Below are 20,073 nucleotides of genomic sequence, written 5' to 3'. Positions count from 1 at the left end.
AGGAGATCTGATCTCAGGGTTAACCATTAAATAAATATGTAAAAGTGACTCGGAAAATATCCAATTGTGATCAAGTAGCCTGTAGTGGACCTCAGATGGGCGCGACCACAGGAATTATAATTACTACAAAAAAAATGATTTACTGGTTATTGTTGCCACGTCCTCTGTAACTGTGTTCCAGAAGCACCTGGTGTGTCACAACACCAGTGTAGCAACACCTGGTGTGTCACAACACCAGTGTAGCAACACCTGGTGTGTCACAACACCAGTGTAGCAACACCTGGTGTGTCACAACACCAGTGTAGCAACACCTGGTGTGTCACAACACCAGTGTAGCAACACCTAGTGTTGCTACACTGCACGATTCCATCCACCCGCCAACCCCCCCCCCCCCCGCTGTTTATGAATGAAAAACTGCTTACACACGACTCACAACAGTTGACGTGCGAACACTTCCGGAACAAGTGCTTCACTGACGAATCTTGTTCGAACCACAACGCTGTAAATGCTTCACCCACGTACCACAAATACAAATAATCGCAAACAGAACCTAAACACCTAACCTAACCTATGCCTATATATGCACAATATGCTAATATATTATAATATTAATTTGTATTTGAGAAAATTCCCGTTTTGAATGAACAGCATGTAAAAATTTATGACTGCGTCTGTGGGGTCGACCGCTGGATGTAATGGACTTGAGTCGAGGACTGGTGGGTTTATAACAATAACAAGAGTTGTTTGGGAAGTTTTCATGCTTGTAAACTGCTTAAAAAATGTAAACAAAGCCATCAAAGATTGAGGAAAGATGGACACGTTCGTAAGTACTTGCTTAACTGCTTCGTGAATCTGGCTCCGGATCCCACAACCCGTTCTCGCACTTTTTTACAGTCAATATTGACTTATTAAATAAGTGCATATGTGACATACTAATTTATTGTGAATATTTTAGTTTACCTTGAAAAGCTTCATAGAAAACACCGACTTTACCTAACCTTCTTAGTATGTTAAGATGTGCATCTTATTGCTTCGTAATTACAATTATTACTTAACCTATACCTATAATAGGTTAAGTAATAATTGTAATTACGAAGCAATAAGATGCTTATACCTATACCTATAATAGGTTAAGTAATTACTGTAATTACGAAGCAATAAGATGCATATCTTAACATACTAAGAAGGTTAGGTAAGGTCGGTGTTTTCTATGAAGCTTTTCAAGGTAAACTAAAATATTCACAATAAATTAGTATGTCACATATGCACTTATTTAATAAGTCAATATTGACTATACGAAAGTGCGAGAACGGGTTGCATCCCAACCAATGAAAAAAATATGTCGTCACAGCGGAGGAAACCCGCAGCTCTATCCTCTGCACCTGAATTTACCCCCCACGTAAAAAAAAGAGAACTAGAGTTGTGTTAATCGGAAAGATATTAACGAAGGGGAAATAAAATACAAATAGGCACCATTCCCGAGTTGCCAGCCAGCAAGAAGTGCATCACAATTTGCTCAGAGACAAGAGAAGTTATGCAAGCGCCTTCACAATGGTGTAATTGGCAATAGGAGTTCCTGCGCTCCAGTGACCCTGTAGTTCCTAGAAGCTCAGATTAATGAGCCAGTGTGTCAAGGGAGCAGTAAAAGTTCACGAGATAGCGAGGTGGTGGTCCTCTACTAGTCGTGGCTGCCCTCCGCCACCCGGGGCTGCCCCTCCGCCACCTGGGGCTGCCCTCCGCCACCTGAGGCTGCCCTCCGCCACCTGGGGCTGCCCTCCGCCACCTGAGGCTGCCCTCCGCCACCTGGGGCTGCCCTCCGCCACCTGAGGCTGCCCTCCGCCACCTGGGGCTGCCCTCCGCCACCTGGGGCTGCCCTCCGCCACCTGGGGCTGCCCTCCGCCACTTGGGGCTGCCCTACGCCACCTGGTGCTGCTCTCCGCCACTTGGGGCTGCCCTACGCCACCTGGGGCTGCCCTACGCCACCTGGGGCTGCCCTCCGCCACTTGGGGCTGCCCTACGCCACCTGGTGCTGCTCTCCGCCACTTGGGGCTGCCCTACGCCACCTGGTGCTGCTCTCCGCCACTTGGGGCTGCCCTACGCCACCTGGTGCTGCTCTCCGCCACTTGGGGCTGCCCTACGCCACCTGGGGCTGCCCTCCGCCACTTGGGGCTGCCCTACGCCACCTGGTGCTGCTCTCCGCCACTTGGGGCTGCCCTCCGCCACCTGGGGCTGCCCTTCACTAGCAGTGGCTGACGTTCCCACCCGTGACGTACCCTCCACCACCCGCAGCTGCCCTCCACTTCCCGCAGCTGCCCTCCACCACCCGCAGCTGCCCTCCACCACCCGCAGCTGCCCTCAACCACCCGCAGCTGCCCTCCACCACCCGCAGCTGCCCTCAACCACCCGCAGCTGCCCTCCACCACCCGCAGCTGCCCTCCACCACCCGCAGCTGCCCTCCACCACCCGCAGCTGCCCTCCATTCTTTGCCCACCACCCACGAGTCATGGTACTAACATCTCTTCAAACCCATGATTTTACTGAGCAATAAATCCCACTTCCAGTTCCATCCCGCCGGCTTATACATTAGAATATCTTTACTATTCAAGACCTACAAGGTTTCTTCTCTGGATTACTCCTCTCATATTTGGGGGCGGCTTCCCCCCTTTTTCCTGGTCTGGATAGCAGCTTGTATCTGGGCAAGCTTCCCCCCCCCTCCCTTCCTCTCATTCCATGTCTGCTCTACTAGGCTCATATCTGCTTTAAGAAACTCTGCTTTACCAAAGGTTATTAATGCAATTCAGAACAATATCGGTCGTTCATTTGCCTCATTCCTCTATGATTTAGTCATAATCTCCCGGAAGAGCGTTGCATCTGTTTCTATAGGTGTTGCTAGCTCTAGGTGTTTCTATCTATAGGTGTTGCTAGCTCTAGGTGTTTCTATCTATAGGTGTTTCTAACCCTAGGTGTTTCTATCTATAGGTGTTGCTAGCTCTAGGTGTTTCTATCTATAGGTGTTTCTAACCCTAGGTGTTTCTATCTATAGGTGTTGCTAACTCTAGGGGTTTCTATCTATAGGTGTTTTTAGCCCTAGGTGTTTCTATCTATAGGTGTTTCTAACTCTAGGTGTTTCTATCTATAGGTGTTTCTAACTCTAGGTGTTTCTATCTATAGGTGTTGCTAACTCTAGGGGTTTCTATCTATAGGTGTTTTTAACCCTAGGTGTTTCTATCTATTGGCGTTTCTAACTCTAGGTGTCTCTATCTATAGGTGTTTCTAACTGTAGGTGTTTCTATTTATAGGTGTTTCTAACTATAGGTGTTTCTATCTATAGGTGTTTCTAACTGTAGGTGTTTCTATTTATTGGTGTTTTTAACTCTAGGTGTTTCTATCTATAGGTGTTTCTATCTATATGTGTTTCTATCTATCTCACCTTAGAGGTGTTTCGCATCTTTCTATCTATAGGTGTTTTTCTACGGTTCACGGTCTGAAACATTTAAGTATAGTTTTCTCTTCAATTACAGTCACTCAATACCTTCAATGCATCTTATTCTCAACTTTACTGTTTGTTACCAATTCAAGAATTGAAAGTTTCACTCTATCTTTATTAATATCTAAGTCATCGTGGAAGACAGCCTTCCTTATTTTTTTTAATTAATCTAACATCTTTGATCTAAACTCCTTTAATTACTGTTAAACTAAATTTTATTCTCAGACGGGTTTTTTTATAACTATAATTTTCATAACCAATTCATAATTTTGTGTTTATAATGACAGCTGACTTTAAGCAATAAATATATACATTTGTAAAACTCACTTTTGAATATATATATATATATATATATATATATATATATATATATATATATATATATATATATATATATATATATATATATATATATATATATATACAGCTGCCCTCCACAAAATGACCCCTCACTTGCTCTAGTGCTCTTGGGAGGTGGTGGTCTTTGGAGTGTTAAATACTCCGAAATTACCATCTCTTTTAGGGGTGTGAGCAGGTGGTGGAGTGGGTTAAGGCATATATATATATATATATATATATATATATATATATATATATATATATATATATATATATATATATATATATATATATATATATATATACACACAATATTACTGGAACTGTGGAGAACTCCTCTTTCAGCTAAGCTCTGATGCTAGAAAAATAGAGGGATAGAACCCCAAAATCAGAAAATAGTAAATACAGAATATGCGGTCAAATTCAATGAGACATATTTAAAAGAAAACCTGCTGCCAGTTGATAGTTGATATCTAATATTGTTTTCCATCTCCCAGCCACTTGGACTGGGCAGTAGAGCGACGGTGTCGCTTCATGCAGGTCGGCGTTCAATCCCCCACAACCGTCCAAATGGTTGGGAACCATTCCTTCCCCCCTTCCCATCCCAAACCCTTACCCTGACCCCTTCCAAGTGCTATATAGTCGTAATGGCTCGGCGCTTTCTAATGATATTTCCCTTTCCTTTCCCTTCCATCTCTCACACAAAAACACTGAGGAACGCAGTAAAAATGCGTATAAGTAAATTGTAGAAATGGGGGAAAATAATGGTATTGAAAAATGTTTAGACTTGTGATCAAGGAGAAACATAACACACACACACACACAAGATGAAGGACAAGGCTTTCAAGGTCAAGGTTATCCATTAACTTTCCGTTTCACCTTGACCTGTTAATGGTCATTGAAACGTGTGCCGGAACCCGTTCAACGGGTGACATTTAGTTTCGTACAATTATACAGGACGAATAATTTGGATATGTTGTCTTCCATATAATTCTATGATTATCTCGGCGTAGCATATATTATCAATACGCAGGTATTACAAAGATATCAACAGTATAATATCAATAATACGAACATTGGGCACCCCCCTTCCTCCCCGTCCGAAAACAGGCGGGGGTGGGTTGGCCGCCCGTTTTCGGACGAGAGTTGCATTTAAAACTAATTTCGTAGTCACTTGGAGTTTTAGAACAGTGACAAAAAAAGGACAGTAGGAGCCGGCGTAGAGACTGGTCTGGTCACCAACTAGATAACAACCAGTGCAGTAGGGTCAATACTATTCTACAAAGACCTTCGATCTTTGGCCTACTTTCTGTCCTCCTTTCAAAGCCAGAAGAAATAAATACCTCTTGGCCTCAGATAAATACATTCATGAGCTGAAACAGACACAACGAAAAGAGAACGCAGGCCAGTGGAGGGAAGTGGACTTGATCAACAGGTCTCGATCAACAGGACTTGATCACCAGGTCTCGATCAACAGGACTTGATCAACAAGACTTGATCAATGGGGACTTGATCAACGGGTAACCAAAGACTAGCATGAAAAACAACAGACAGGAGATGTTATATATGTTTCCACGTTTCCTGAAGACACTAAACCACAGCTGATTACAGAGGAGCATTGTAGCTACCTCCATACCCATGCTCCTCAAGATCATTATACCCATTCTTCCATACCCTCGCTCCTGACAGCTACCATCACAACGAGGCGGCGAAGGGTATTCACCATTACCCACAGCAATGGGTCTGATCTCTTCAAACTTTTTTGTTTTTCAGGGTTTAATTTCTTGGGAAGCATAAGCAGCTAGGCTGTTGTTTACAAAAGTTGCGGTCTCTGACTGGAGTGTGTTTACAGCAAACTGTCCTCAATGGATTTGTACCTTCGTGACAATCAATTCAAAACCACTATCTAATTAATGCTATTATTTACTCATTATCCATGGTAGGTTAGGTTAGGTTAAAATTGTGTTATTCTCAAACATGTGAAATATGAAATTCGAAAACTATTTTAGTGTCCCATAGATTTTAGAGAAAAAAATATGCCTTAGGGCATATCGAAGAAAATGAGTTTAACAACATATTTCTATGTATTAAGCCGTCGATTTATAATACTATACAGTTATAACAAGATAATATTCTCTCTTTAAAACAAATGTTCATTTGTCAGTTTGCAAGTAAACTATAAATAATGCAACATGAGAGTACCTAAATGGAGGATTGGAATCTTCCGTATTGCTCCAGTGGATTTTTTCAGGAAGATTATTATTAGAACTGTAATACGCTTTCTGATCATCACAAAAAACGAAAAAAACTTGATAACTATGCAGGTGGTGTGAGGGAGTTTGGTGGCTCGGCTTACTCTAAGAACGGGCTCCTTTACAGCTGTTCTAAGAACTGGGTTTACCATCTCCTTGACGAGTTACAGCCCTGCTCCTGTGCCAGGTCAGTCCACTACGGGCTCACCATAGCCCGTGCTACTTTGGAACTTTTGTTCTAAGTAGCTGAATCTAAAATAACATCTCCTAGACACATTACAATTCCCAGTTGGCGTAGTGGTAACACACTCGCCCCACACACTTCTCGAGCGATTTGGTCTGGGTTCGAGTCTTGGCCTGGGAACATTGTGCGCCAATCACGTAACTGTTCGTCTCTATTCACCCAGCAGTAGTTTGGGTACCTGGTTGTTACTCGATTGACGGGTCGCGTTCTTTTACGGGCTATTCATGCCCGGTCCACCTCTTGGGTAGTTTAATCGATATCAATCGGGTCGCGTTCCAGGAAGACCAGTAGGGTACGGCATACTATGACCTATGGGAAGGGAGAGTTCTCAGCCTACTAACATGAGTCAGAAGAAGTCTGCGCCTTTACCCACATGTGTCAAAAAATGACGATGCCGAACATAACACTAAACCTTGTACCGTGAAACAAGACATAGTGTGTGTGTCTTTAGCCTTAAAGCAATACAGACAAGACAAAGATCCTGTGTATAACGCCTGAAAGAGTTCCAACTCGTGCAGTACTCTGGGGTCCTGCAGTTCCGACCCAGGGGCCAGGGTCCCTGGCTGGGTACGTCCAGGTCAAGGGTCCCTGGCTGGGTGTGTCCAGGTCGAGGGTCCCTGGCTGGGTGTGTCCAGGTCGAGGGTCCCTGGCTGGGTGTGTCCAGGTCGAGGGTCCCTGGCTAGGTGTGTCCAGGTCGAGGGTCCCTGGCTGGGTGTGTCCAGGTCGAGGGTCCCTGGCTGGGTGTGTCCAGGTCGAGGGTCCCTGGCTGGGTGTGTCCAGGTCGAGGGTCCCTGGCTGGGTGTGTCCAGGTCGAGGGTCCCTGGCTGGGTGTGTCCAGGTCGAGGGTCCCTGGCTGGGTGTGTCCAGGTCGAGGGTCCCTGGCTGGGTGTGTCCAGGTCGAGGGTCCCTGGCTGGGTGTGTCCAGGTCGAGGGTCCCTGGCTGGGTGTGTCCAGGTCGAGGGTCCCTGGCTGGGTGTGTCCAGGTCGAAGGTCCCTGGCTGGGTGTGTCCAGGTCGAGGGTCCCTGGCTGGGTGTGTCCAGGTCGAGGGTCCCTGGATGGGTGTGTCCAGGTCGAGGGTCCCTGGCTGGGTGTGTCCAGGTCGAGGGTCCCTGGCTGGGTGTGTCCAGGTCGAGGGTCCCTGGCTGGGTGTGTCCAGGTCGAGGGTCCCTGGCTGGGTGTGTCCAGGTCGAGGGTCCCTGGCTGGGTGTGTCCAGGTCGAGGGTACCTGGCTGGGTGTGTCGAGGTCGAGGGTCCCTGGCTGGGTGTGTCCAGGTCGAGGGTCCCTGGCTGGGTGTGTCCAGGTCGAGGGTCCCTGGCTGGGTGTGTCCAGGTCGAGGGTCCCTGGCTGGGTGCTTCTAGGTCGAGGGTCCCTGGCTGGGTGCTTCCAGGTCGAGGGTCTTTCTTTCGTAAGCAATAATACACATAATTTAACACACGTAGTGAAGTTTCTGTATTTCCCTCAAAAGACTAACATAGCAACATCACCACCAAACATACAAATGCGTATGATTCCATCATGCTGCATAATACATAGGTCGAATTAATTCGATGTTAAAGTAAACATTAAATTGATCTTTCAAAACATTTTAGGGTTTTCAACATATTTTACAATATTAGTGCAAAAAAAAATCCAGAGTGGATAAAATTGATTTTCAAAGGTACAAAAAATCACTACAATGTTAATTACATATAAAATTTATTCATGGGGAGCTGGTCGACCGAGCGGACAGCACGCTGGATTTGTGATCCTGTGGTCCTGGGTTCGATCCCAGGCGCCGGCGAGAAACAATAGGCAGAGTTCCTTTCACCCTATGCCCCTGTTACCTAGCAGTAAAATAGGTACCTGGGTGTTAGTCAGCTGTCACGGGCTGCTTCCTGGGGGTGGAGGCCTGGTCGAGGACCGGGCCGCGGGGACACTAAAAAAAAGCCCCGAAATCATCTCAAGATAACCTCAAGATGGCTCCCTCTATGTTTCCCTTCAACAGTACAACACCAAGACGACGGTAAGACACAGCCACAAGGTGCCACGCTGAGGCGGCACAGAGCGGGATGACCTTGCCCTCTCTGCCTGACGGGTGCCAGGTATAAATGAGAGGGCAGGCACCGGACCCTTCACTTGATCCTCGTCGTCCAGTGCAGCATGTATTCCCAGGTGAGTGCCCCGCTGGTGAGTACCACCGTGGCTCTAGGTCAGTACCAGCCTGGTGAGTGCCACTGTGGCTCTAGGTCAGTGCCTCCATGGCTCTTGGGTACCCTTCCTGCGTCTAGGAGAGTGAGCCACACTGTGTCCACGAGAATGGGCATACTGTCTAAGAGAGTGAGTACTGTGTGATTATCTTAGACATACTGTGTCTAAGATAATCACCGCTAGTTAGGAAGGAAGGAAGGAAGGAAATGGTCTTCCTTCCTAAGAAAGGAAGACCATTTCCTTCCGTCTATACTTCAAAATGCTGAAACAAATATAGCTACGCATGAAGCTTCCCGGTACGAGCGTGAGGAGACATGAGACGAGAGGCGCCAGTGGTGTCCAACACCCCTCTAGTGAATCCAATTAACTTTCACACAACCTTGTTAGGCTAATTGCTTGATTGATAAAGATTAAGCCATCCTAAATGGGCATGAATAGCCCGTAAGTGGAGGCTCTTTGGAGCCATTACCAGTATCAATAGCTGAAGATCTGTGGATGGATAGAGTGATGATCTTCATGTTCGTTGCTGTTAGGCTAAGTGAAGGGTAATTATAGGATGCAGGTGAACCGTGTCTCGCTGGCTGTCACTGCTGACCAAAGCAGTGACAGCCAGCTTCGGACAGCTAACTGCTGACCGAAGCAGTTAGCTGAATGTTGGAACGATTCTATAGTTAACCGAGTTATTGAAGGGATTGGTTTAAGGTCCTCTGGGCTCTTATTTTTGGTTTAACTTTGTTTCATGACCAGCAAATATTTCCTGTGGGCCAAGTGACTGGTTTTGTTTTATGTTTAAGCTTTTGTTGCGAAGCTTAATGTTTGTGACTAGTAGTTTACAGCACTGGTTTACACTTCCCGTGACAGTAGTGTCGAGTCTGGTAACAGTGTTCTGTTATGTCCTTGGGGGCACTGATTTAAAATTGATATTCAGAATAATACTAATAATTGTTCTGTATTTTCATTCAACAAATAATCTTGGTCTTGTAGAGGGCGAGGCGTACCTAGGTGTTAGCTGGCTCTAAATAACTGGATGAGAGTGCTTGGGGTGAAGTTCTTTGGCTATAACTGATCTCCTTTTTGCCACTGTCAGATAATTATTTCTGTGTTGCTGGTTAGGGCGCCTCTAGTGATCTGATTTTATATGTTGGAATTATGCGATCTTTGACAGAGCTTTGTATTTTGTGCAGTGTTAAAATATATGTTAAGGGTCTCTTAGTACAGTAGGCTACGTTATCGATTCACAATTGGGGATCGTGAGGAACAGAAATGGTTGTCTACGTTTGCTTCCTTTCACCTGAAGCCTGTGTAGTTTTAGTTGGTATTGAGACACATCGATCAAGACAAGAATAAGCTTCCTGTCTCCACCAACAGGTATCATACGCCAGTAGGTGGTCTTCTTGGTCTTGTAGCAGATGTGATCTGTACCTTCTGTTCGGTGAGAGAGAGAGAGAGAGAAGATTAAGCCACCCAAAAGGTGGCTTGGGCATGAATAGCCCATAAGTGGTGGCCCTTTTGAGCCATTACCAGTATCAATAGATGATACTGGAGATCTGTGGAGGTGCGACTGCACCCTGCGTGACGGGAGATGTCTCCCGTCTTCTGTTCGGTGTTGTAAACACTTGTATATATGGGACACAGGTTCTGTAGGACAGGTGTCTTCATCAGTGGTTGCATGGCGGTCCCAGCTTTTGGATTACATTTCTTCAACATAACCATCAGAGTTTTCATTGATGGTAAAGTCCTGCCTCACTCTTCTGCGTTCCATATAAACCTGCGCCCAACAGGAGCTGTGTAAAAGAGGAAGGTTGACGTGGGTGTCAACTATGCATCACCTGGATCACCTTGATCCAGTTGATGGATACCACTCCCTGCTGGCCTTAAGACATTCTCCTTGCTAATTCCTTTTATGCACCGGAGGTGAGGAAGCCGCAAGTCCTTTCATGGCTGTTACCTCCAAGAAATGCAAATTGTCTTTACTCTGCATCTCGAAAGAAAATGTTCTTTGTAGGTATCAGAGAAGGAATACTTTGCTACTGCGACAGGGGAAACTTTCAAGCGAAACAGGAAACTGAGAGTGAAGACAAGCTGCCTTTCTTGGATAATATTGGCGGCTTCTTATACCAAGGGAACTAGCACAGGAATGTGGCTCAATAATTAGTGTGCTTCCAGCGTCTGAATCGCCTGGTCAAGCTGTTAAATACATTATCGAACATTGGCCAATCGAATCGTCCAAAGGTTTAATATTACTGAACATTAATAATTCCAATCCTTGAACTAGAGTTTCTGACTATTTCGATAATATTTTGCCGCATATGACAGAAATGTTTTGTGAATTAATTACAATTCTTCTAAACTGTGTCTGCAGACAGCGTGTTTGTTCCTGGTGGCCTCGCTGGCAGCGGCGGCGCCCCAGACCTACCAGGCTACGGGGGTGCTGGAGCCCGAGTCTTCAGACCTTGGCTCAAATGAAAGGATCGTCGCCGCCACCATCGACATTCTGCCAGAATTAGCCGAAGTCTTCGAGCGAATTGGAGTGGATGGTTTCAGAGACGGTGACCGAAGCCAGCAAGCGATTTTGGAGTTCTTGCCTCTCACACGCAAGCTCTTGAAGGCCAGGGCAGACGCTGAGGGCACTGAAGTAAGGAAGGAGGACCTGCAGAGAGTCAACGCCGCCGAGGCTGTCATGCCCGCAGTCAACGACTTCATTAACAGACTCAGAAAACTGAACGTGTATGGATCCAGTGATGCTCAGCAGTAACAATATCAGCTGGCTACGCTGTTCTTCACTCTAGAACTTACATTATACATTATATAAACCACAGTATGAATGAAATCATGAAATTGTAACATTTGTATCAATTTATTTATTCTCTTTTCGATAAAGAATAGACAAGTAATGCAGTCTTTGTTTCTAAGACCTTGATGGAACAGTATCAACATCCTTTACTACTTGGACCTCGTCTGGCTCCAGTACTAACTCCCCAAAAAAGGCGACATTTTGCTTTCTCCATTAATATATTTTACAAATAATGTCTTCAGCTTCATAGCTGTGAATCCAAATAATTGTTATGCAGCATCACACTGAATAATACAAGTTTTCTTAATAGCAAGAAACCCAACCACTTGGGCTGGACGTAGAGCAACGGTCTCGCTTCATGCAGGTCGGCGTTCAATTCCCCGACCGTCCAAGTGGTTGGGCTCCTTTCCCTCCCTCCCCCCTCTCCTGATAGTTCCTTTCTTAATAGTAAGAAGACAATGCAGTCTGGAAAAAGAGCTCCTGACCTGAATGCCTCTGTTTACTAGCACATTTTTTGTACCAAGTTTAATACACACTGCAGCTCATTGAGATCAAAAGCTGAAGATTAAGTCACCTCTTGGGTGGCTTAATCTTCATCAATCAAACAATCTTGTAAACTATCGTTGACAGGTTTCAAGTGATTCATTAATATCTAGAGAAAGTAGGTGAAGTTTTATCGTCCACACAAACTGGGTGAGCTTGACATTCCAACATGACTATCGAGTTGTAAACTACGTCCTACTTACCGCCTTGATCCTCTATTAAGCTGGGGACTATACATTCTAAGCTGCATCTTGACTACCTTTTTGTTCCACTCTTAAATTAAGCTGAGGATTATACACTTAAGCTGTGTGTTGACTGCCTTCTTGTACCCTCTTTAATTCTGGCGACCCTCGTCCAGACTTTGTCCGTCCCATACCCCAGACTATTCCCCATGCAAAGTTGGGCGAGGTCCCCAAGCGTCTGGCCTAAACCATAAACAGACAAACGGATATTCTCTTATTTTTTATAGATTGAACTTTGCCGGGTACCCAGCATGTTCAGAAACTGGCTGCTATCACGGCAAAAAACAATCTCGCCACCCACTCCCACACATCACCCACCTAGTCCAGAGAGAGAGAGAGAGAGAGAGAGAGAGAGAGAGAGAGAGAGAGAGAGAGAGAGAGAGAGAGTCTCTCCACCCACCCAACCACTTGGACTGGCTCTGGACGGTAGAGCCGAAGGTTTCGCTTCCTGCAGGTCGACGTTCAATCCCCGACCATCCAAGTGGTCCCACTTGAACCGTTGGCATATAAAGACACAAACGACATAATGCATCTTTCATAGCGTAGCTGGTCTTCACTCTCTTGTAGAATATGTTAAGCTGTATCTTCTGTTTAGTGCTGGTTGGGGTCACGCTTAGGTCGACTATGTGTGTCAAGACTCTTTCTCAGTCTTGTGGTTGCTGAAAACGAGTTCCTGTAGAAAAGTTCAATATACAGACACGTTTTGTAGTGTTGACCTCTTCATCAGAAGTAGCAAGAGTGATTCCTCTTTATCTAATGACCATTTCAACGACCCACAAGACGGAGGAAAGAATCCTGAAGCACGTTCATCAACACAGACTTGTCTCGTAGTATCATTAAACAGAAACGAACACCAAGTTCTGACAGGGACATATATATATATATATATATATATATATATATATATATATATATATATATATATATATATATATATATATATATATATATATATGTAATGATATCTTTCTTGCTAACCGAGGTAGTATATCTCCATGTCTAGTGTATCAGAACTATAACTACTGGACTTAAATAACAGTTAGTGCAAATGTAACTTAAGGCTAAAACAGGGCAATAATACGATAACATTTTGTTGCTAATTTTTCTTAAACTTCTCGAGTTGAAGAGAGCGAACCTCGCAATCAAAGATTGAAGATAATTATAAGCATATATATTATCATATAAAAATAGAAATGCAGACAATAGTGCGGAATATATAATTGTTTTGTCGAGTGATGGGGGGAGGGGGGGGGGAGAGGGAAAGGGGGGAGGGGGTTAGGAGTTTCAAGTTGTAGGAGGCGAGGGGAGGGAACTATCCGGGGGGAAAACGCCAAGCCATTACGCCTAAATAGCACTTAGAAGGGGGGGGGACCAGGATAAGGATTTGGGTTGGGACAGAGGGGGAAAGGAATGGCACCCCCAACTACTTGTGGACGGTCGGGGATTGAACGCCGACCTTCATGAAGCGAGACCGTCGGCTTTACCGTCCAGCCCGAGTGGTCGAACAAGCAGCTTAGATATTTGCAGCTTGGACAGCCTGAGAGTCTCCGCCCAAGAACTGCATATCTCTCAACTGGTTCATGAAGGTGATGACGGAGGGCAAGACGGCTTCGGCGGCGTTGAACCTATACAGATCCTCCTCCTTGATGCTTGTGCCGTCGACCTCAGCCGCGGCCTTCCAAGCCTTGCGTGAGACGGGCATGAACTCCTGTATGACTCGAGACACCTGCTCGGGGTCGTCGGAGCGGACACGTCCCACTCTCTCGAAGACTTGAGTGATCTCCGGCAGAAGGTCAATGGTGGCAGCGACGACTTTGTCGTAAGGGCCGAGGTCTGCCGTGTCCGGCTGGAGTACCCCTGAGGCCTGGTAGACCTGGGGCGCCGGGGCGGCCAGGGACACGCACACCACCAAGCAAGCTACAGTCTGCACGCAAACAATATAAACATTTATGAATAATTAATTACAAGAAAAGGTACATTGCCCAGACCACACACACTAGAAGGTGAAGGGACGACGACGTTTCGGTCCGTCCCGGATCATTCTCAAGTCGATTGTCAAGTCACACAATCGACTTGAGAATGGTCCAGGACGGACCGAAACGTCGTCGTCCCCTTCACCTTCTAGTGTGTGGTCTGGTCAACATACTTTAGCTACGTTGACTCATCGCCTGCACAAGAAAAGGTATATATTCAAAGTGCAAATTTTGAAGAATTCATGAAAAAAAGTAAGAAACTGCGCATTTCACTGACATATTCATGGCGGGTATTGTTTACATGCACAAGACAATCATATCAATGTGATGTATCATTGAGGAGAAACTCAGTTGGAGCTACAAGGAGGATTTGAACCCACTCCCTTGGTACTCCCAAGTGCCCGTATAGGCGCCTGACAGCTGGGTGGACAGCGCTTCGGATTCGTAATCCTGAGGTTCCGGGTTCGATCCCCGGTGGAGGCGGAGACCAATGGGCAAAATGTTTCTATCACCCTGATGTCCCTGTTATCTAGTAGTAAATAGGTACCTGGGAGTTAGACAGCTGCTACGGTCTGCTTCCTGGGGTGTGTGTAACAAAAAGGAGGCCTGGTCGAGGACCGGGCCGCGGGGATGCTAAGCCCCGAAATCATTTCAAGATAACCTCCCAAGTAAAAGCCTGAAACCACTGGACCGCAATACGCTATAAAAAAAATGAAACCTGAGATTCAACTCAATCCACAAGGAGTCTGAAGGCTTTGAGATGATACCAAATCACGTTATCTGCGTACACGCTGTTGAGATACCGTTCTCTCCCCCCTCCCCACCAGCCACTTGGACTGGACGGTAGAGCGACGGTCTCGCTTCAAGCAGGTCGGCGTTCAATCCCCCGACCGTCCATAAGTGGTTGGGCACCATTCCTTGCCCCACTGTTCCATCCTAAATCCTTATCCTAACCCCTTCCCAGTGCTATAAAAGTCGTAATGGCTTGGCGCTTTCCGCCCTGATAATTAACAAACCCCCCCCCCATAACTGTTACAGCGACCACCTCCTCCCCACAACAGTTAAGGTGACCACCACCAGCTTCACCCCACAACAGACGTAGCCCCACCCCACTACTCCCACCGGCCTCACTCTTGTATATCTATCATCGAGTACCAAAGGTCAAGTTTCAAGTTAATCATTAAGCGTAGCACAATTGTTAATAATGTTAAATGTAGATAAATGATTTACTTGGATACGGTAATATTGGAGCGGCAGATGTGTACTCACCTAATTGTACTCACCTAATTGTGCTTGCGGGGGTTGAGCTCTGGCTCTTTGGTCCCGCCTCTCAACCGTCAATCAACTGGTGTACAGATTCCTGAGCCTATTGGGCTCTATCATATCTACATTTGAAACTGTGAATGGAGTCAGCCTCCACCACATCACTTCCTAATGCATTCCATTTGCTAACTACTCTGACACTGAAAAAGTTCTTTCTAACGTCTCTGTGGCTCATTTGGGTACTCAGCTTCCACCTGTGTCCCCTTGTTCGCGTCCCACCAGTGTTGAAAAGTTCGTCCTTGTTTACCCGGTCGATTCCCCTGAGGATTTTGTAGGTTGTGATCATGTCCCCCCTTACTCTTCTGTCTTCCAGTGTCGTGAGGTGCATTTCCCGCAGCCTTTCCTCATAACTCATGCCTCTTAGTTCTGGGACTAGTCTAGTAGCATACCTTTGGACTTTTTCCAGCTTCGTCTTGTGCTTGACAAGGTACGGGCTCCATGCTGGGGCCGCATACTCCAGGATTGGTCTTACATATGTGGTGTACAAGATTCTGAATGATTCCTTACACAGGTTCCTGAACGCCGTTCTGATGTTAGCCAGCCTCGCATATGCCGCAGACGTTATTCTCTTTATGTGGGCTTCAGGAGACAGGTTTGGTGTGATATCAACTCCTAGATCTTTCTCTCTGTCTGTTTCATTAAGTACTTCATCTCCTATTCTGTATCCTGTGCCTGGCCTCCTGTTTCCACTGCCTAGTTTCATTACTTTGCATTTACTCGGGTTGAACTTCAACAGCCATTTGTTGGACCATTCACTCAGTCTATCCAGGTCATCTTGTAGCCTCCTACTATCATCCTCTGTTTCAATCCTCCTCATAATTTTTGCATCGTCGGCAAACATTGAGAGGAACGAATCTATACCCTCTGGGAGATCATTTACATATACCAGAAACAGTATAGGTCCAAGGACTGACCCCTGCGGGACTCCACTTGTGACGTCTCGCCAATCTGAGACCTCACCCCTCACACAGACTCGTTGTCTCCTGTTGCTTAGGTATTCCTCTATCCACCGGAGTACCTTCCCTCTCACTCCAGCCTGCATCTCCAACTTTCGCACTAGCCTCTTGTGTGGCACTGTATCAAAGGCTTTCTGACAATCCAAAAATATGCAGTCTGCCCACCCTTCTCTTTCTTGCCTTATTTTTGTTGCCTGGTCGTAGAATTCAAGTAACCCTGTGAGGCAGGACCTGCCATCCCTGAACCCATGTTGATGCTGTGTTACAAAGTTCCTTCGCTCCAGATGCTCCACTAGTTTTTTTCGCACAATCTTCTCCATCAGCTTGCATGGTATGCAGGTTAGGGACACTGGCCTGTAGTTCAGTGCCTCCTGTCTATCCCCTTTCTTGTATATCGGGACTACGTTAGCTGCTTTCCAAGTATCTGGCAGTTCCCCTGTTGCCAGTGATTTGTTATACACTATGGAGAGTGGTAGGCTCAGTTCTCTTGCTCCTTCCTTTAGAACCCAAGGGGAGATTCCATCTGGGCCTATAGCCTTCGTCACGTCCAACTCTAGTAAACACTTCCTTACTTCCCCACTGGTAATCTCAAACTCTTCCAGTGGTTCCTGGTTAGCTATTCCCTCACTTACCTCTGGAATTTCTCCTTGTTCTAAGGTGAAGACCTCCTGGAATTTCTTATTCAATTCCTCACACACTTCCTTGTCATTTGTAGTGAATCCTTCCGCCCCTATCCTTAATCTCATAACCTGTTCCTTTACTGTTGTTTTTCTCCTAATGTGGCTATGCAACAATTTAGGCTGAGTCTTTGCCTTGCTTGCGATGTCATTTTCGTATTGTCTTTCTGCCTCTCTTCTCATCCTGACATATTCATTCCTGGCATTCTGGTATCTTTCTCTGCTCTCCAGTGTCCTGTTATTCCTATAGTTTCTCCATGCCCTTTTACTTTGCTGCTTAGCTAGCCTACATCTTTGATTAAACCATGGGTTTCTCATCTTCATTTCTCTGTTTTCCTTTTGGACTGGGACAAACTTGTTTGCTGCGTCCTTGCACTTCTGCGTGATGTAATCCATCATATCTTGGGCCGTCTTTCCCCTGAGCTCTGTTTCCCATGCTATATCTGTTAGGAATTTTCTTATCCCCTCATAGTTTCCCTTTCGGTATGCTAACCTTTTGGTTTCGGTATCCCTCCTCGAGTTCAATAACCCTTCTTCAATCAAGTACTCAAACACCAGTACACTGTGGTCGCTCATTCCTACTGGGTCCTCAAAACCGATTTCTCTTATGTCGGAGTCGTTCAGAGTGAAGACTAGGTCGAGTCTCGCTGGTTCGTCATTGCCTCTCATCCTTGTGGGTTCTCCGACATGCTGCGTTAAAAAGTTGCTTGTCACCACCTCCAATAGTTTGGCTCTCCACGTATCCTCGCCTCCATGCGGTTCCTTGTTCTCCCAGTCAATCTTTCCGTGATTGAAGTCGCCCATGATGAGCAGGTGGGATCTATTTCTACAGGCAGCAGAGGCTGCCCTCTCAATTATAGTGTTAACTGCCTTGTTGTTGTTTTCATACTCTTGACTGGGTCTCCTGTCATTTGGTGGAGGGTTGTATATTACTGCTACTACTATTCTTGGTCCTCCCATTGTTATGGTGCCTGCTATGTAGTCTCTGAACTCCTCACAGCCCGGGATGGCCATCTCCTTAAAACTCCATTCCCTTCTCATGAGTAGGGCCACTCCGCCTCCTCCTCTACCTTCCCTCTCTTTCCTTATTACTGTATACTCCTGGGGAAACACGGCATTCGTTATGATTCCAGAGAGTTTTGTTTCAGTGAGTCCGATTACATCTGGGTTAACTTCTTGTGCTCTTTCCCTTAGTTCACTTGTCTTGCTTGTGATCCCATCTATGTTCGAGTACATCACCCTGAAACTGACTCTCTTCTGCTTCTTTTCTGGGGGGGACCTTTGGGATCTGGGGTGAGTGGGAGCTGGGGGGACCTGGCACGGGGGGATTGGTGGAGGAGGGAGGGCTTGGGGTGGTGGGGGAGAGGGGGAGGGTACAGGGGGTGGATAAGAGGGGGAGGGTACAGGGGGTGGATAAGAGGGGGAGGGTACAGGGGGTGGATAAGAGGGGGAGGGTACAGGGGGTGGGTAAGAGAGGGAGGGTTGGGGAAGCATGGGGGGAGGAGAGGCTGTGGGGGATAGGGGAGATGGGGGGGCTTGGGGGGAGAGAAAAGGGTGGAGGGCTTGGGGGGCGTGGGGGAAAAGGGAGGGCTGAGGTGGGTGAGGAAGAGGGGAGGGTTTAGGGGAGTGGGGGAGAGGGGAAGACTTAGGTGGGGTGGGGGAGAGTGGGGGGCTTAGGGGGGAGGGGGAGAAGGGAGGGCATGGGGGTGGGAGAGACGGGAAGGCATGTGGGAGAAGGGAGGGCATGGGGGATGGGGGAGAAGGGAGGTCCTGGGGAGAGGGGTGAGGGGGAGAAGGGGGGTGAGTGGGGGGAGGGGGGTGGGTGGGGGGAGGGTGCCCTAGGTGGGTACTTAGTGGGGGGCTGACAGGGGATGGGGCAGGTTGGGTGTCTGTTGGGTAGAATTTGGGGGTGGTGCCCCAATCCCTGTGGCTGTTGCACTGTTTGAGGAGGGTTCTCCACTTCCCTCTGGGATTGTAGGGTTCTGGGTTGTGGTACTCTGATTTCCTTCTCTCTCCCTGCGCTCCTTCCTCGCGTCTGCTGTCCGTATTCTCTCTTCCCTTGTCATATCCCTCTGCAGGAATATTTTCTTGAACTTCTCTACACCTTTTAGACAACACTTCCTTGCTAGCAGTTCCTCTTTCGCGATTTCGCTCATGAAAACCACCTTTATCATTCGGTCTCTGTCCTTGTTGTACTTTCCAAGCCTGAAAACCTTTTCAACATTTCGCTCAGCTCCCTCCATCCTTACCTCTTTAAGGATCTCTTTAATCATGTTTTTGTCCTTGTCCCTCCGCTCCTTTGGTCTGGTCCCTGTTTGTTCTTCAATGCCTGCTACTACTACTGCTCTATTTCTCTCTATCAGCCGGCTAGTACATCTAGCTGCTTCCTGAGAGGAAGCCACTTCCATGGCAACTTCCTTAACCGCAGACCTAGCTTCAGGGCTCTTTTTAAGCATTTCAGCAAATGAGATCTGGGTTGTGGTGGTCCCCTCCACAGTAGCATTCCCATCTCCCTGGGGTACGGTTTGTGCCTGGTATTGTGGAAGAGTCTCCTTTAGGTATCTTATCTCCTCCTTTGCTGCCCTTAAATCATCTTGCAGGTTGGCTACTGTCTCCCTCATTACCCTCAGTCCTTCACTGAATTCATTCTGCATTTGCTGGAGTACTTCCTTCATCCAGGCTTCCTGTTCCATCCCATCCTCTGTGTTTGTTCCAGTTGTGAATTTCCTGCGTTTGGCAGTCAGAGTTCGTCTCCCTTCCATGATTTCCCTATGAGTGTGTGTGTGTGTGAGAGAGAGAGAGAGAGAGAGAGAGAGAGAGAGAGAGAGAGAGAGAGAGAGAGAGAGAGAGAGAGAGAGAGAGACAGACACAGAGAGAGAGGGGGGAGGGAGAGAGAGGGGGGGAGGAAGAGAGAGAGGGGGAGGAAGAGAGAGAGGGGTGGGAGCGAGAGAGGGGAGGGAGAGAGAGGGGGGAGGAAGAGAGAGAGGGGGAGGAAGAGAGAGAGGGGTGGGAGCGAGAGAGGGGAGGGAGAGAGAGAGGGGAGGGAGAGAGAGA

At 46.9% G+C, this 20,073-nt stretch overlaps 2 protein-coding genes across 3 annotated transcripts in view; one reads left to right on the top strand and one right to left on the bottom strand.

Moving 5' to 3' along the window:
• The window catches only part of LOC123767114 (uncharacterized), a 43,566-nt gene that overhangs the window by 20,030 nt on the left and 3,463 nt on the right, over positions 1-20,073 (bottom strand). The window contains exon 2 of one of the 2 annotated variants that reach the window (XM_045756625.2): positions 13,179-14,014. The exons of the other annotated variant lie outside the window; for it this stretch is intronic. Coding sequence (XP_045612581.1) covers positions 13,604-14,014 — 411 coding nt within the window. The 3' untranslated portion in view covers positions 13,179-13,603. Of the gene's footprint in view, positions 1-13,178; positions 14,015-20,073 lie in introns of those variants that run through there. 2 annotated transcript variants of the gene reach the window in all.
• LOC123767116 (uncharacterized) lies at positions 8,354-11,405 on the top strand. Its single transcript, XM_045756626.1, has 2 exons — positions 8,354-8,475; positions 10,874-11,405. Exons 1-2 carry the CDS (start codon positions 8,464-8,466, stop codon positions 11,264-11,266), a joined length of 405 nt encoding a protein of 134 aa, XP_045612582.1. The 5' UTR covers positions 8,354-8,463; the 3' UTR covers positions 11,267-11,405.

The sequence above is a fragment of the Procambarus clarkii genome, chromosome 53 (assembly GCF_040958095.1).
Source record: "Procambarus clarkii isolate CNS0578487 chromosome 53, FALCON_Pclarkii_2.0, whole genome shotgun sequence".
NCBI classification, from domain to species: domain Eukaryota; kingdom Metazoa; phylum Arthropoda; class Malacostraca; order Decapoda; family Cambaridae; genus Procambarus; species Procambarus clarkii.
The sequence above is the reverse complement of the archived record's forward strand: the minus strand, read 5'-3'. Positions and strand labels throughout refer to the sequence as shown.